The 17,149-nt window shown below is 30.9% G+C and overlaps 1 protein-coding gene across 1 annotated transcript in view; it reads right to left on the reverse strand.

The window, feature by feature from the left end:
* Positions 1–1,488: 1,488 nt before the first annotated feature.
* The window catches only part of LOC139518780 (limbic system-associated membrane protein-like), a 39,174-nt gene continuing 23,513 nt past the window's right edge, over positions 1,489–17,149 (reverse strand). Inside the window, exons 3-8 of the mRNA XM_071310333.1 lie at positions 12,632–12,836; positions 12,044–12,193; positions 9,384–9,512; positions 8,494–8,784; positions 7,802–7,999; positions 1,489–3,249 (exon numbers count right to left, since the gene is read on the reverse strand). Coding sequence (XP_071166434.1) covers positions 3,149–3,249; positions 7,802–7,999; positions 8,494–8,784; positions 9,384–9,512; positions 12,044–12,193; positions 12,632–12,836 — 1,074 coding nt within the window. The 3' untranslated portion in view covers positions 1,489–3,148. The remainder of the gene's footprint in view (positions 3,250–7,801; positions 8,000–8,493; positions 8,785–9,383; positions 9,513–12,043; positions 12,194–12,631; positions 12,837–17,149) is intronic.

The following is a 17,149-nucleotide window of genomic DNA, read 5'->3' on the forward strand; positions in this document are numbered from 1 at the left end:
TTAAACATAACTAAGACATTTTACTAAAATTAAAATTGAGAATGGAAATGAACAACCCGACCATATAACAGACAACACTTGTTTCCCTTTGTTTGTTTTCTGGCATTCTGTTATAGTTTATTTGTATGAATCTCATTTGAATTGTTGGGGCCTTTTATAGTGGACTATATGGTATTAGATCACTCATTGTTGGAAGCCGTATGGTAGTCTGTTGTTGTTTACATTCGAGTTATTTTGACTCATTGGCAATCATACTACCTCTCCTTATTTTTGTTAATGAAATTAATGATGATGGTTTGTACTAATCGAATGTTTATAGTATATTGGTGCAAAAGTGTTATAGTAAGGCCTATTAAATTGACAAATATCACGTTTAAACAAGTTCTTTGGTTCTACATATAGTCCTCTATTTTCATTAGAATGAAGTTTTTTTGTATAAGATAGAGTCCTGCTTTATGGCTAATTGTTTAAACGTTCTCTATCTAAATTCTTATCAAGGAAATCACATCTTTAAGCATCCATTTTGTCTTTAGTACCAAGTAATTTTGCTGTCATTTCAAAGAATCTTAATTATATTGAATTGAAAACACAATCACTAACAGTACATAATCAAAGCATTTCAAATCGAATTAACTTGGAATATGTCATATAGCACATTAATTACTGTTGTTTTCATATTATATTTTACTCAATTATTTCTTTATACGATTTAACCCAGGTTCAATCTGTTGCACGCCAGCCGTTTTCCTGGCATAACTGCTTATTAACCTTCCACGATATCTGTTTTATGTACTACATCCTCTGGCTTGGTTCGAAGAGGATCATAATTCAATATTGTCTGATTTCAAAGTTGTGATTTATAAACGGTTTTGGCGTCGGAAATATATTTTTACAAATTAATTTGATGTAAGGGCCCAATGGTTTTCATATTTAATGGCGTAGTACGTGCTTTGTATTATTAAAGAGACGAAGAAACCCCTCCAGAGGCTTAAAGGATGTGACACAATATTACTTTCATATTAATAAACTGATAATCCGAATCGTATTCCTAAACAGTAGAAATTACAAATTAAACACGCATCAGAAATTGAGAACATTGAAAAAGACTAATGTTAGAGACCTTTGTCGGAGACTAATGTTTATTAAAAAGTTTTAAAAAATGTATATTTTTGTTTTAAAGAATAATCAACATCATAGGATTCTTACACGTAATTTAATAAGTGGACTTTTTAGCAAGAGATTCATATGAACACTATCCTATCGCTCTGAATATATATCCTTTTTCTATTATGATTGATTTCCAGTAGATAGATATCTCACTCTTAAAAATAAATGGACGTGTCCGTGTCATGGTATTTATTTTAAAAATCTTCAGACATGTCATAATGCCTCTATCCTACAGTTCAGTCATGATATAAATGTAATTAGGAGGTTATTATTTGCTGTGCACTGAGAAAAAAGAATGGCAAAGACGCACAAAAAATAACAAATTTTATATGAATGATTTATTACGGAAAAAAACACAAAAACAAAAACAACGTCTTTTTACATATATTACAACCCACTATAGATGAATGTCTGTTGCAGACAGTTTACCACTATACAACTGAATACTATATTAGATATATTTTATATCACCGTCATCGGAATAATACAAACTGTCAGACACATACCTTACAAATCTTCGAACATTCTTATCAAATATACATTTCATATATACATTACACCAATTTATTTCAAAATAAAATCAACAATACAAAATATAAAATCTAACAAGAAAAACTTTGTCCTTGACATAACTTGCACCATTCAAAAACTATCACTAAAACATAAAGGCAAATAGAAAAAGACATTGAAATAAAATTCTTAAAATCAGAAATCAACTATATACAGATAGCTACTTTCTTTACAGTCTGGAATACATACAAAATTAACAGCAACACTTTTTTTTAAATGACTTGGGCAATTATCAAATAGCATATTTGAAATAATGGGGTAAAATAATTCTTCTGTTCAAGTTTTGACCTGTTACATGCATATGTCTGCGACGAAAATATATTTCTTGTATCGCACTGCACGGAGTGTGATTCGAAAAAGTGAGATGAAAAATGAGTTAATTTGACTGACTTATTAATCTACATAATACGATTTTACAACATTTCCATTGGGTCTTCTTTAGGTCATTGATGGCTTTCAAAGGTCAAAACGATTTACATTTCCTGCATGGCAACGTAGATATGTGTTTTTCTTCAATAATATACAAAAATCTAATTATTTGTTATTTTTTTCATGTTATGAAGCGTATGAAAGGTTTTAATATGTTTGATATTAAAGTTTTACGCAAAAACTGGACATATGATGTCATACTGGTATGTGCAAACGAGTCTCTCAGTTAAACAACTTGTGCGAATTGGATATCGTTTGATATCAACCCTCGTTATTTACTTTAAATAGTAATATTACCAAACTTGCCAAGGCATGTTCGTAAATACGTTGAAATCAATAAAATTCAATTCAATTCTTTATTACTAAATTAATAAATTTATTAACATTTGTTGATATCAAACGCTACCAAGTTCTCACTCGTTATGAAACCTTTAACTATTCATATATACAATTTTAAAAATATTTGACAGAAACATAAAATTATTAACTTTGTTAAGTAATCGTGTACGTGTTGACAGTATATGACGTAGTAAAATAATAAATACAAAATTAAAGACCAGTGTTCTTATGTTATGTTGTAGCATTTGGCACGTAGATTACTTCACCAATAATAATCAGAATCCAATAATTTGATACATGATGGACCTTAAACATTCACATTTAACTTTTCAAGAAATGTCATAAAGACCTTTAGGTACTATCATAGATCATGATAATCTTAAGCATGTATACAACTTATTTCAACAGCACTGGAAAGCAAACCTCTACAGTTTGACAATTCTTTGTATGACGAATCATATGTTCTCCTCTGAAATTCCATGTTTTTAGCTGATTGTCAATTAATTTCACAAGATTTTCTTTTTATAAATATCGAACCAGTAAATAAATCGTCAAATTTGACGAACAAATATTTGATAAGAAAAATCATGTCCGGTTTCTATAATACTTTCTCGTTATTTCTTATAAACAACGCTTCGTCATGTCAATTTACTAACTTCAATAAGATTAAAGTCAAAGTCAAAATACCAAGGGGATGCCGAACTTTATCTCCGGTATTACCATATTCACCAGTTCCAATCTGACCTGCAAAATAAAAAGGCATTTTGTCATAGTTTAAATTTTAGAAGGAAAACATTTCAATGTACTAAAGCCGTATTTTCTGTTGTGTCGTAGTTCTCCTCTTAGTTTGTAAACCGGATTTGTGTTTTTCTCAATCGATTTATGAATTTCGAACAGCGTTATACTACTGTTGCCTTTACTATACATATCAAACTGTTTCAGGGACGGGAAACTATTTCTGTCACAACTTCATACAATAAGCTAAGAGCAAAAGTTTGGGCACTCAATATAGAAAATGCACGCGATTATCAAAACAAAATGATATCTATATCTGGCTTCAATAATACATAAACACAAAAGTTGTTCTTGTCAAATGGCTCAAATTATGCATCCACCAATTTTGAATCATAATTTGTCAATTAAACACAAACATTTGAAAATAACTATTTGATAAATATTCCTTGTGGGACTCTGAACGAGGATAACAAACCTTAGATTTTGCTATATTTAAGATGTTTCACCGTATCTTCTCTGTTGAACATAAAGATTAATAGAATGGAACCCCATCCTCGTGATACCACCAGACTATAAGCCGGTATTGGATGTGTACAATCTGGTCAAAAATATGTACCATAACCGTTATCGAATCGACAAAGTTTTAAATCGCGTTCGAGATAATCAAAATTTAAAGGTTCACATAAAAAATGATAAATTTTGTTGATGAATGAATTTATTGTGCCAGAAAATTCCTTATTTTTGAAGTGCATTTGTTTTTATTAATATTTATTAAATTTTAAAATTGTGCTGTATAGATCTTTTATCATACTATTTTATGTAATAAATAAGTAAAATTGGCTTAAGAAATCTTTCTCTAAAATGGGCATTGATAATTTGAATTATCGTTAGGATGGGTTAAAATTCTAACATGGGTTATACTTTGGCACTAACACATTCATTTTGTATCACTCTAACAAGTATCGATTTACAAAAATAACCTCAGCCGATCTTGACTCTCGACATACATCTGGTTTATGATAATGAGTGTATGCTGAGAACTTCACAAAAAAGAGATGAATTCAATTATTTATTTGTGAACTTTCCAATTTATATAACAACACTCAAACAAAACTTGGATATTGAGTAGATATTTCACAGATGATCAATATTCATAAGCTAGCGATCCCTCTTATGTTTTCCTTGAAACATGATTGCTATTTACAATGGAAGTTACCTTGCCAAAAAAAATAATGAACGTCATCGTGTGTTTGCGAACTGGTTACCATTGATATCTGTCATTTATATTTGCCACAATTTCAACATCTTTCCCTCGTTGGTAACTTTATCGAATGCAATTATCATTAGAATTTGTAACTAGTAGAACACATACAAAGGTAAGTAGGTAGTATTTGCCCAATTTGTAGTTTTATGTGCAGTGATTTGGTGACTGTTTTCGTCGTTAGGGAGCTACCATTTGATTTTTATGGGGGGGGGGGGGGGTAAAAAATTTTGTCCTGCACTTTTTTAGCTGTAATCTCTGTCCTGCCTTTTTATTTTTCACTCTGTTCCGTCCTGTCTTTTTTTTTTTTTTTTAGTTTATCCTGACTTTTTTTTTACCTGAATTGTCGTCCTGACTTTTTTTTTTGCAGGTGTCTCATCCTGCCTTTTTTTTTAACTCAAAACTCCTGTCCTGTCTATTTTTTTCAAATTTCATCCTAGCCCCCCCCCCCCCCCCCCCCCCCCCATTAAAATCAAATGGTAGCTACCTTATGTATTTTATCATGATTTTGTCTGTTGTTCTTCAACCAAAGGTTTTGATAGTGCCTTCGTGTTTTTACTTTTTTATTTTAATCTGTACTTTCAATTTTCTGTAAAAATTCGAATTCCTAGTTTTCATTTGTTTTTATATATAAGATAAATGACGAGGCGTAGTGATACATTTTACTGGACAAATTTTAAACATATTCTAATATTCGGGTGGACATGCAAATCCCAAAACATCCAAATTCAATAATCAAACCTGAATATGACATCGCAATGAAGTATTTTTAAAGACATAGAAATCATCGTTAATAGTCTGTGTTTGCTGAAATTAAAACTTATTGCTAGCACAGGCTTTTTACCTCCCCCTAACCACCCATAGATACAATAAATAGGAAAAATCAGTAGATTTGTTTTATTGTAAACTTTATTATCTAAATGATATGATAACTATGATTCTTTTGTAACCTTTTTTTACGTTATTGGTTGTGTTTGAGTGTTTGATAGTTTACCCGAACATCCTAACTCTAAGCTGAAGATAAGATCCCAAATAGACAATCAACTGAATGGCTTTTTCTAGTGCTGTTCTTCGTTGGAAATTATTCAACACTGTATATCCGATATTGAAATTCATTAATCAATCAACCATTTTCATTTTTGTCTTTAGATGAATAATTGATATTTTTATCTCTTATACATGTTTTTGATACCTTTAACCTAAACATAGTTTTATTTAAAAAAATTATATAATCATTCATATTTTTTTTAAAGGAAACATTAAATAAAACAAGAATGTGTCAATAGTACACGGATGCCCCACTCGCATAATCATTTTCTATGTTCAGTGGACCGTGAAATTGGGGTCAAAAGTCTAATTTGGCAATTAAATTAGAAAGATCATGTCATAGGGAACATGTGTACTAAGTTTGAAGTTGATTGGACTTCAACTTCATCAAAAACTACCTTGACCAAAAACTTTAACCTGAAACTTGCACTATCCTTTTCTATGTTCAGTGGACCGTAAAATTGGGGTCAAAAGTCTAATTTGGCAATTGAATTAGAAAGATCATATCATAGGGAACATGTGTACTAAGTTTGAAGTTGATTGGACTTCAACTTCTTCAAAAACTACCTTGACCAAAAACTTTAACCTGAAACTTGCACTATCATTTTCTATGTTCAGTGGACCGTGAAATTGGGGTCAAAAGTCTAATTTGGCAATTAAATTAGAAAGATCATATCATATGGAACATGTTTACTAAGTTTGAGATTGATTGGACTTCAACTTAATCAAAAACTACCTTGACCAAAAACTTTAACCTGAACGAACGAACGAACGAACGGACGGAAGGACGGACGGACGCACAGACCAGAAAACATAATGCCCCTCTACTATCGTAGGTTGGGCATAAATCGTAGGTGGGGCATAAAAAAAATAAAGCATATTATTCTTAGAAAATTACATTGTTGCGAATGTGCAACTTTGCGTCGGAAAGTTGTGTAATGTACCTATCATTAAATAATGTAAAGTTCCAGTCACAAAACCATATCATAATATTACAGAAAATGTGATAATTTGACTTCTTTGACAAATGGTTCTACTTACACAATTGTCTCAGTAGACATTATCAATAATGCCTCCGAATGCTAATTTTGTAGAAGTTTGTCTTATTAGTATGAGCGATATAACTGTAAGCTAAAGGTCAACCACTGCTACAATAAACTTTGCCGATTCGCGCGTTAGGTTTGTATTTGTTGCATACAAATCTGATATGGCATAGCATAGCATTCTGATTGTCACTATATAATTGATTTTATCTTCAATAACATAGAGAGGATTAGAACAGCTTTTCAGAGTGAGGTAGAATTATTTGGGTTTTCAAATGTAGTGAAATAAAATAATAAATCAAAATTTAATTATTAAACGAGTATCACTGAAAGAGGTGGGAAAGATACCAGAGGAACAGTCAATCTCATAATCGAAAATAAACTGAAAATGTCATGGCTAAAAATGAAAAAAAAGACAAACAGACAAATAATAGTACACAAGAAACAACATAGAAAACTTAAGACTGAGCAACACGAACCCCACCAAAAACTTGGGGTGATCTCAGGTGCTCCGGAAGGGTAAGCAGATTCTGCTCCACATGTGGCACCCGTCGTATTGCTTATGCTATTGCAAATCCGGTAAATAGTCTAATTCGGTGAGTCACATTCATCAAAAGGGAAGGGTATTGTAGTTATGACGTAAGAAACATATCCGATATCATCTGTGAAACGATTATTTTATAACGGTCAACCAACTATTGATGGCGTCCGTAAAATTTACTAAGGTAACTAATGCAATTGATGCAATATTAATACTTATACCACATTGTTGGTTTGGGTTCTGATATGATTTAAAAGATGATTTCATGATGTTCACGTAAACCAGTTTAGAACCTCGCTTTGAATTTTGGGTTCAGATCAACTGGTTCGAAGTTTAGTTGAGATTAGTTTTTGCTTTATTATTCTATTTTGTCAAAGTATTTTTTCCTTTCAATGCATGACCGTACAAGAGTAATTCCATAAAAAATATTTATGAACATAATGAACATAATGTACAAAATTAAGAATCTATTAGGAACCACAATTTGATTTATTTTCGGTTTTATCATAACCTGTTCCATGACTGCCATATTTTGCGCGACAAAACTGCGCAAAAAAAATCTTTTCCACTTTTGCTAATATTTGACAAGAAAATCCATTTCAAAAATTTGGAATCAGTCTCATTCCAAATATAAAATGGTCTCCCTTTATAAAAACTTTAGATTTATACCTGAGACTTGTGTACGTGGATTTTGAGACAACGCTTTTCGGTAATCAACATCATCTACATACTCCAAACTGTCTTCTTCTGTGTCTAAATTGTTTTGTTTGTTATAATGTCTATTTTTATCTGGTCTATGATTATAGTTTTTGTGTTTTGTAGTGACAGCAGTTGTCGTTGTTGGCGGTATTGTTGGTTCTACATATTCTGTAATCAAGAAATAAAAATAATTCAATTTAAATGACTGCAATTTACAACCACCATTTCAATTAAAACTTTGGCAAATAAGGACACAAACAACCTGGGAAAAGTAAAAAGTGTAGAAATTATCGAGTCGCTCCAGTTTGCAAAACTGACTTTAATGTACCAAAAATAAACATACTATCTGTATGCACGAGTTAATTTAACCTCTAGACAATTGCAACTTATCACATGTATTAGAACTAATATACTAAATGTTTTGTTGTTTTTCCCTATCTATTTTCAATATTGTGTTTTTCCAACTATCATAGTCCTGAAAGATCGAAGTCTAACGCACCTTGCCACGAGCGGATTTCAACGTCATATTATCATAAGTCTCAATGATCTTTGAATTCAAATAAACAGGTATGTTTTAAGTAGAATTTATTACATGTTTTCTCTCTACTAATCTAAGTTTGACAATACAAACACTTTTGATAGTTAGTAAAACAAGCACTTACCATATAATTCCATAGTATCACTTGACATTCCTAAAGCATTTTTGGCTTCACAAGTATATAAACCAAAGTCATCATTTTTAACATTCAAAATTCTTAAAGAAATTGATATAGTATATTCATCTTCAGGATAAACTTCCACTCTATAACCATATTCATTTTTAGAGATTTCATTTTTGCCCCTTTTCCAATAATTATCTCCTTGTGGGGATGCTGTGACGATACACTCTAACATTGTTTCTTTGTTCTCATTCTGTCCTAAACGTCTATTTCTTATAGTTATTTCTGGTTTAACTGGAATGAGAAAATAACGACGTATATGTATGGAAGGCCTTTTCATAAAACTATTATACAAAAATGACATTGGTTATACAAATACGAATCTTTAATTTTAGTTGTACCGATCATACAGTATTATAGTTTTCCATATAAGTTTATTATGGAATGGTACATCCTTATTTTTACGTTAATGTTGTTTATCGATCTACTAAACTTAGATACGATCCGGTAAACTTATTGTTCATAAAGATATTCTAAAAGTATAAATTTCTTTTCGTTACAAAGATGCGTAGTAATTTGCATGGGTGGTACTCATAAGTCCTTGTTATTTACTGTTAGTTGTGTTTGCTCCTTGTAATGTTCTGATGAATTCATTCTTTTTTTGTTTTACTTTGGCCTTTAATAGTTGTAAACCTTCTTTGTTATTTTATTTGTGGTAGAAAGTTGTCTCATAAGCAATCACACCACATCTTTTCTCCTATTGTTTGTTTCATATTACTTGTATTTTTCATCTACTAATTTCTTCAAGAAAATCCTGCATTGTGATAAAATGACATATAATATATTCAGTATATGAATCTCGTTCTACTTTCATTGTATTAAATACTACTCACATTGTACTTCGACTTTAATTGTTTTAGAAATCGCTGGATATACTCCATTAAATGCCATGCACTCGTACATTCCACCACAATGTCGACTTATATTATAAATTATTAATACTTCTCCCACCGTACCGACCTCTGCAAGGAAAAGTTAAACAAATAATTAAGTTAATTGAGTTTTGTGATGCAATAAATGTATGTCTCTATCAAAAAGTATTGTTAAGGTTAACAAACTGACAGCAGGTTTTATGTCAGTCAATAGATATATGATTAATTGATAACATTTGTCATTAGTTATCATATTATAGAACATATATGTCAAAGAAGTATTTATGCATTATCAGGAACTTCTATAAGACACGATGCAAAATCAACTTGAATTTGACAGATGATTTTAAAACATTGTATCTGTTCTTCCATAAGGTTGACTTTAAATATTCATCTTTCATCATGGTCGTATTTGTTCAGACCCCACCTTGTGTTTTTTTCTTAACAATCTTGTTTTATGTCTTACAGCTGCTGGGATAGAAAAACAAACTCACTATAAATAACAGGAATGAATGGTTTATAAATTATGTCATGCACACACACAAAGTTTCGGCTGAAAGGGAGTTTTGAAAGGGCTGACGAACACGCTTGAGGTTAACGAAAGTAAAAATCGTTTTTGGTGTGATTGCCAATATGCAATAATTTTCAGAAGACATCTGAATTTTGTTCTTCGATTTGCATCACTCCTTCCTTGTTTGACCAATACAAAAAAAAAGCAAAACACAACAAAGGGACGTCGCAAGAAAACTGAACCATGGCCAAAAGAAAAAAGAAAATCAACTTAAAGATATATTTATTGTGATATTTATGTGACAACTAATACTCTATCTGATGAAAATAAAAATTCTGTGTGCACGAGGAGCAAGATACGAAAAACTGGGGTGCTCCGGAAGGGTAAGCACATCCTGCTCCAAATGTGAATTCTCTATCTGATTAAAATCTGACCGTTTTCAACCGACTATAACTTAAGTAAACAGGACGACGTTTTTTACATTGCTCTGCACTTATACATCCCGTCACTGTGTTATTGTTCTAAGATAAGTTTTGTATTGTTGTCTTTCATTACCTCTAATGTGCTTTGTCTATATGCTTTTTTGTATTTCTTTGATACATATGACGTGGCTCTGTACTGAAACATCCCGTAAATATGTTTTGTGTTACTGGAAATTTTTGTATTCTTGTCTTTCAATTTTGCAAATGTGCTTTGTCTATATGTCTTTTTGTGCTTCTTTGTTACATATTTGTTTGTAAGATTATAAAACAATGTTGACTGCTTTATCCCTATTTTACATTACCGGGGTATTACCTATTATGTCTGATTGTTTTGTTCACACATCGTTGTCAATATAATGAAATTTGATGCAACTTTCATAAAAGTGAGAGGTTAAGCAAGCTATAAAACCAGGTTGAAACCACCATATTGTACAAAAAGAAAATGCCTATACCATGTGAGGAATACGACAGTTGTTATCCATTCGTTTAATGTTTTTGAGCTTTTGATTTTGCTATTTGATTAAGGACTTTCCGTTTTGAATTTTCTACGGAGGTCAGTATTTTTATGATTATTCTTTTTACAGATCAGACAGTTATTGAATGTAATGCCGCGTAAGTATGTCCCTAGTGAATTGAGACAAAGACACATCCAATTGTTTAACCAATACAAAATGATGACCGTGACTCTTATTCAGTGTTGATTGCAATCGTTCTTCTTCATAGCTCTTTTGTGACGTTTTTTTTTGTAAGGAGGACACCCCTTTTAATGAAGTCCGTATATTATGCACATGGACGAGTGTAATGTATTATGGAGATATGTAAATGCCATACGATGAGGCAGAGATCAGTATTAAGGATAAGATAAAAACATAAACAGAACTTTCTAGTTTAGGTAGTATGGGATATCTTAGATACAAGCACTTACTCAAATGTTAGTTTTTGAGTAACAGGACGCCATCATTAAATCTGAATGTGTTATTTACCAAATGTACATGAAACTTCTTTTTCCTATTGAGTCTTTAAGAAGTCTGATTGAAAACAAAATCGTAGCATAACCTCAGTTTCATCGTAAGGCGTTTAAATGTCTCAATCGTGTTTGTTCATGTTAAACGAACTTCATCAGAAGGGTTATGCTGCTTACCAAAAATCTGCTCTAAGAGAGATATTTGGAAGAACAACTTGAATCAATCGACACTATTTGTGTATTACGGTCAATTTTTAGAAATGGTTGACTGATATAAAAAAAATATTTGTCTCAATAAACTAGCGATATGTTTCCGCAGTCTTAGTTCAAACCATTACTGTAATCGTACCTATTGCGACGTATTTCCAATTTTGAAATTTTGACCGAGTGTGATTTTCAACGCGGGAAATCACACAAAGCAGACGACGAGACGCTAACCATGCCGCATCACTTGGTCTCACTCCATTTCTGAGGTCATGTGATACAAAAGTTTTTGTTTGTTATTTTGATATGTCCTTTTAATTGATTTATGATATTTGAAAACGTGTTAACCACATAACTATTGCCTTTATTCATCTATCATGCATTGGTTTATTTTTTACATTTTTTCATGTGATGTTTAATATGTAACAAATAAAACAGGACAAGTAAAGATTAAGCTTACGTTCGGGATGTTCTTCTTCTTTTGATAAACGTCTAAACCATGTGATATTAGGTGTGGGTATACCAGTGGCATTGCATGTAAGTGTGACGGTTGTTCCTTCTCTGGTTATAACTTCATCACGCTGTTCATCTCTTACAAACTTAGAAGGCACTGAAGTGTTTACGAATATAGATCATTAAACATATATCATTTGACTCAATGATAACAATATTAACTTTATTCCCGAGTCTTTCAAATATTTTCCAATTCAAAGTCAACGCAGAAAATTGAGCCAAAATTCAAAAAATTACATTTACGTAATACTGTAGTTGTCTTTATTTCTGATACTAATAAGAAACCAACAGGAACTGCTTACCCTTCCGGAGCACATGAGATCAGTTAATGTTTTGCTGGGCTCATGTTGTTCTGTCTATAGTGTTCTATGTTGTATTTTGTTTATTTATTGTGTTTTGGTCTTTTTTCGTTTCATGCCATGGCTTTGTAAGTTTATTTTCGACTTGTGGGTTTGAATATCCCTTTGGTATCTTAAGTCTCTCTTTTTGAAATATTTTGTTGCAGTTTGATTATTGTAAGTGAGTTATGCAATACCTTTCACAATCAGTCTGATCCGTCTGGATTCTACTGGTTGTTTATTACTATTACAGGTGTACTCCCCTCTATCGTCGTATCGTACATTCCTTATGTGTAAATTATAGTCTCCAACAAATGGCCGCTCTACACTTATACGAGGGTCGTCGATATATCGACTTTCTCGTTCAGATATCATAATCTTTTTGGGATTCATCCATATTATCTGCAGAAATTAGAGATTATAATTAATTAAGTATTATAAAATGAATTGTATAGAATTTTATACTTGGATCTTGTACAGTTTACATTCCTGATGTCGTTGGTGAATCTAATCCTAGAGATACCTGTATATATTCTAGCTTTAAATGAAACAAACATTTGAAAAATTAAAGAAATTAAAGACATCATCAACTTTTTTCTAATACGTGATGATAATTTTTGTAGTGGTTATTTTTTTCTCATTTGTGAAGTATAAGGAAAACTAGTAACATTACCAAACCCTCTGCGATACTTACGATTGTTCACATAAGGGTGGTTGCGTTACCTTAAACTACTAAATTAACGAATTATTTATTGTACTTGTATGTAATGATACACGGTTTTAGTTAACTTTTTGGCCTCTAGCATCACTGAAGAAACATTAGTTGTCAAAATGGGCTTTTGGTATAGTAATATTGGGTCCGGTAATATTTTGCACCAGGTGCTTGTGTGGTTCGTTTAGTTAAGTCTTCAGTTTTCGGCGTTGTGATCTGTGTACTGTTGTTAGTATTTTGGTCGTATTTTAATCTTTTGCTATGGCATTACAGTTTGTTTCGACTTTCCCTTCGGTATATATCCTCTCTCTTTCGGTTTAAACAGAATTCAGTCACACGTAAGAACGGTTACACTGTACATGTTCATCGTCTTCATGTTATACTTTGTATCGTTATAAACAATGGCGAATGCAATATTGATATAGAACATTTACTGTCATAAAAGATACTTTCTGAGTACATGATATATCATTTTTATTTTTGCGTAGCAGTTCGTATTCCCAAAATGCAGATTTATATGTTGCTTTTTTTATATAGTTCAATGCCAGAAAAAATATGTGTACAAGGTCTGTAAACATGAGAATGGTGATGTTTATCGAGCCCTTAGAACATTTCGAGACAAATACAAAGAGTTGATAGATATTTTTCTGACATTGATTTATTGTGTTTATATGCTGCAGTTATATTCATTTAAAAAGTTATTAAGGTGGTATGGGAGTCTAAATTAAAAATGATAGAATTTGTTCATACTTTTCCAAAACGTATTATATATTGATATATGTTCAAAAATATAATAAAAATGACAGGTCACCGCACATTTTCTCAAGCTAAAGGTTGTGACAAAATGACACATTTTGTATGGATTATACAAAAAAACAACATGTTAGTGTGATTAGAATCTAAACTAAATGATAGAATTGTAAAATAAAATACGAGAAGATTGCTTTTTGAAAATGCTTTAAGAATATAAAAAAAGAGAGGATCATCATACATTTTCCGGCTGAAATACAAAATATGAAAATTTCATCTTTAGAAAATACCCAATTTCAGAGTTACCTCCCCTAAAAATGTATGTTCTAGGAAAGAAAGAAAACAGGAAATATTCTAGTTGCAGTACACATATTTGAATATTTTGTGTATGAGTTGTATTGGTCTAGATTTATTTCTAACATCATTTGCTTTTATTAAGGGAATGTCGGGTAGGTTGTTTGTTTCCTACAAATGTAGCAAAACATAGAGTTTTTTAAAATTTCCTTTGATAAAAGCATCCCATAAATGTATTTAAATGTATCTTAAGGGAACAAATTCTATATTTTTTTGTGTATAGTTACATCAGAGACCTACGTCTCTGGTTCCATATTGCCAAAACAGACTTATATTAAGGAAATGAAACTACCTATCTGAGATTATTTATCATTAGATGTACTTCAATTCGATTCCCATTTTTTTTTTATGAATATCAATGCTTTTTAAAATCTCGTCTTAAGTAATGGTATCATATTCAATAATTTATATAAAACAGACTACTTTCACAGTTCTGTTTATTGAATCTGAAAAAAGGTGAGATTTTCATAATGAATATTGATTTCTCATAATTATTATCTATTTTGGTATTTTGGAAAAACTTATTGATAATCCTACGCTACACACTTTCTTAAAGTCTGTATCGTGCTCATGAAATGTAAGCTCTCTGGTAATTTTACAGTCGTGATTGCCTTTACATGATGAAATATTCCCTCTACAAACTTTATGTTTTGTTCGATTCCATAAATGTACGAAGATGTCACATATAAAATCTTAATTCACTGGTGTGTTACAAAAATTAGTATTTAAGCTTCTTTTAAATGTCTTTAAAACCCTAGAGGCGAAAAAAATTGTGAAATCTGAAATTCAATGATTGCATAGATCCGAGTTGTTAATTTTAAGTTATATGACTGAGACTTTATAAATCTAATATAATTCTGAACAGAAAGATAATAATAAATAGTCTGGTTAAATGTTTAATTCAAAGCGGAAATTCAAGTCATCATTTGAATATAATATTATTCAAATTGGAATTTAAGAACCCACGAAAAATATGAATAAAAAAATAAATGCTACGGGTTAACCAATATTATCCTGATGGGGCAAACTAAAGTTAGAGAACAGAAACTAAAAATTTATTTTTTTTTCATTTAGAAAGGAGTTTAACTCGAGAACGCCCAAAGTGAAGCCACCAAATTTCAAATCCGATCTGTTTCTGTGGTAATAAGCATTTGCGTATAAGTTTCTTAACTTTTGGTTGAGGCAAAATAGAGGTTAGAGAACTGAAACTAAAAATTCAGATTTTTTTCTATTTATAAAGGGCAACAACTCTAAAACGGTTAAAGTGAAGCCATCAAAATTCAAATCTGATCTGTTTTTTGTTTGTGGTAATAAGCATTGTGTATAAATTTCATGGCATTTGGTTGAGGCAAACTAAAGTTGAAGAACGGAAACCAACATTGGAACGTACGTAGGTGCAGACAAATAAGAGTAAACACAATGCCCCTCCGCTACGGCTTGGACATAAAAATCCAAATTTTGAAGAAAAATAATCAGCCAGCATTTTATCAATGGTACACCTTGAGGGCGTTTGCCCGAATGTATGTATTCCTTGAATGCCAACATCCTGTGATCTACCGACAATTTACCTGTAAAACTATGTTGGCATTCGAGGAATAGGTGTAAGAAGTTATCACAACAACAGTGAATGCTCATCAAAACAATCATTCTTATTAAACAGAAAGGTATATTCCAGGTAGCTAAATCTCATTCATATTTGTAAAGTTGTTGAAAATTCATTTTTTTCTGAAACTGCTTGAACCAATATGCTTTTCTCTAAAAATAAAACTTTGAAATTGTTGCATCACTTTATTCAAGTCTTAAGACTTTGATGCTTTTTTCAATATTTCTATAGTTTTGTGTGCAATATACTCCTATTTTACTTGATGGCATTTCTCGAAACTTTAAATATTCTAATACTTTTTTCATAGCATAAAAAGAAGAGAATTTTGAATAACATATTATTTGTTTGAGACAGAGAACACAGAAAACAATGCATATACTTAAGTAAACATATAAGCTGATTGACAAAAAGCACTATAAATCTTCATATGTGAATATTGGTGAATATTTTAAACAAGCAATTTTCATTTAACAGTCTATTACAAGTGTTAAATTTAATTATCTGTTCAATTAAAAAGTTAATATAGTTTTGTTTACAGATAAAATATTCAATATGATATGAATTTAGATAAATCTGTAATATCCATTCTAAATTTGAAATAAATAACTAGAATTTCTTTTTAAAAAATGTGTCTTATGCTAATAAACATTTCCATTCCCAAAATAGTTTTGTTTAATAAAAAGTAATAATAAAAAAAAATCTTCTTTAATTCTTTAAAATTTATGATAATTTTAACCCCAAAATCTGCTATATTATCTTATCAAAATTTTTTAAATGTTTCAATTTTATCAAGTTCCCTAACTAATTTTTACATTTAAATGCTTATAAAATCATTTGAATAGTTATAAAAACACCAACTGTTCTTATAAAAATATCTATTGAAATATTTGTGTTGGCATTCAAGGAATAGGTAACATATAAAATGTTGGCATTCGAGGAAGACACCATCTAATTTACACTAAGATATTTTTAACAATGCAGAATGATAGTTTTCTAAATTCAGGAGGGGATTCTTTAAGTGGTTTGGCCATTTGGTTTTTAAAAGTATGATAAATGCAGGGTATCCGACTTCATTTAAAGACATCTTGGTGTAATAATGAAAACTGACTATTTGCTGTCGAGCGGCAAACATTAGAAATTAATGGACAAGACGATGTTAACCAAGAACACACAGAAAGAACGCTTGATCATTGTGACGTCTTGAAGAGCGATATCAGCTTAGTCGTTGAAAAATAATTCTAAAATACATGTTTTCTAAACTCTTAGAGAAATTTGACAAACTTTTAGTGTTATGTT

Source organism: Mytilus edulis, chromosome 4 (assembly GCF_963676685.1).
Source record: "Mytilus edulis chromosome 4, xbMytEdul2.2, whole genome shotgun sequence".
Classification (NCBI taxonomy): Eukaryota; Metazoa; Mollusca; class Bivalvia; order Mytilida; family Mytilidae; genus Mytilus; species Mytilus edulis.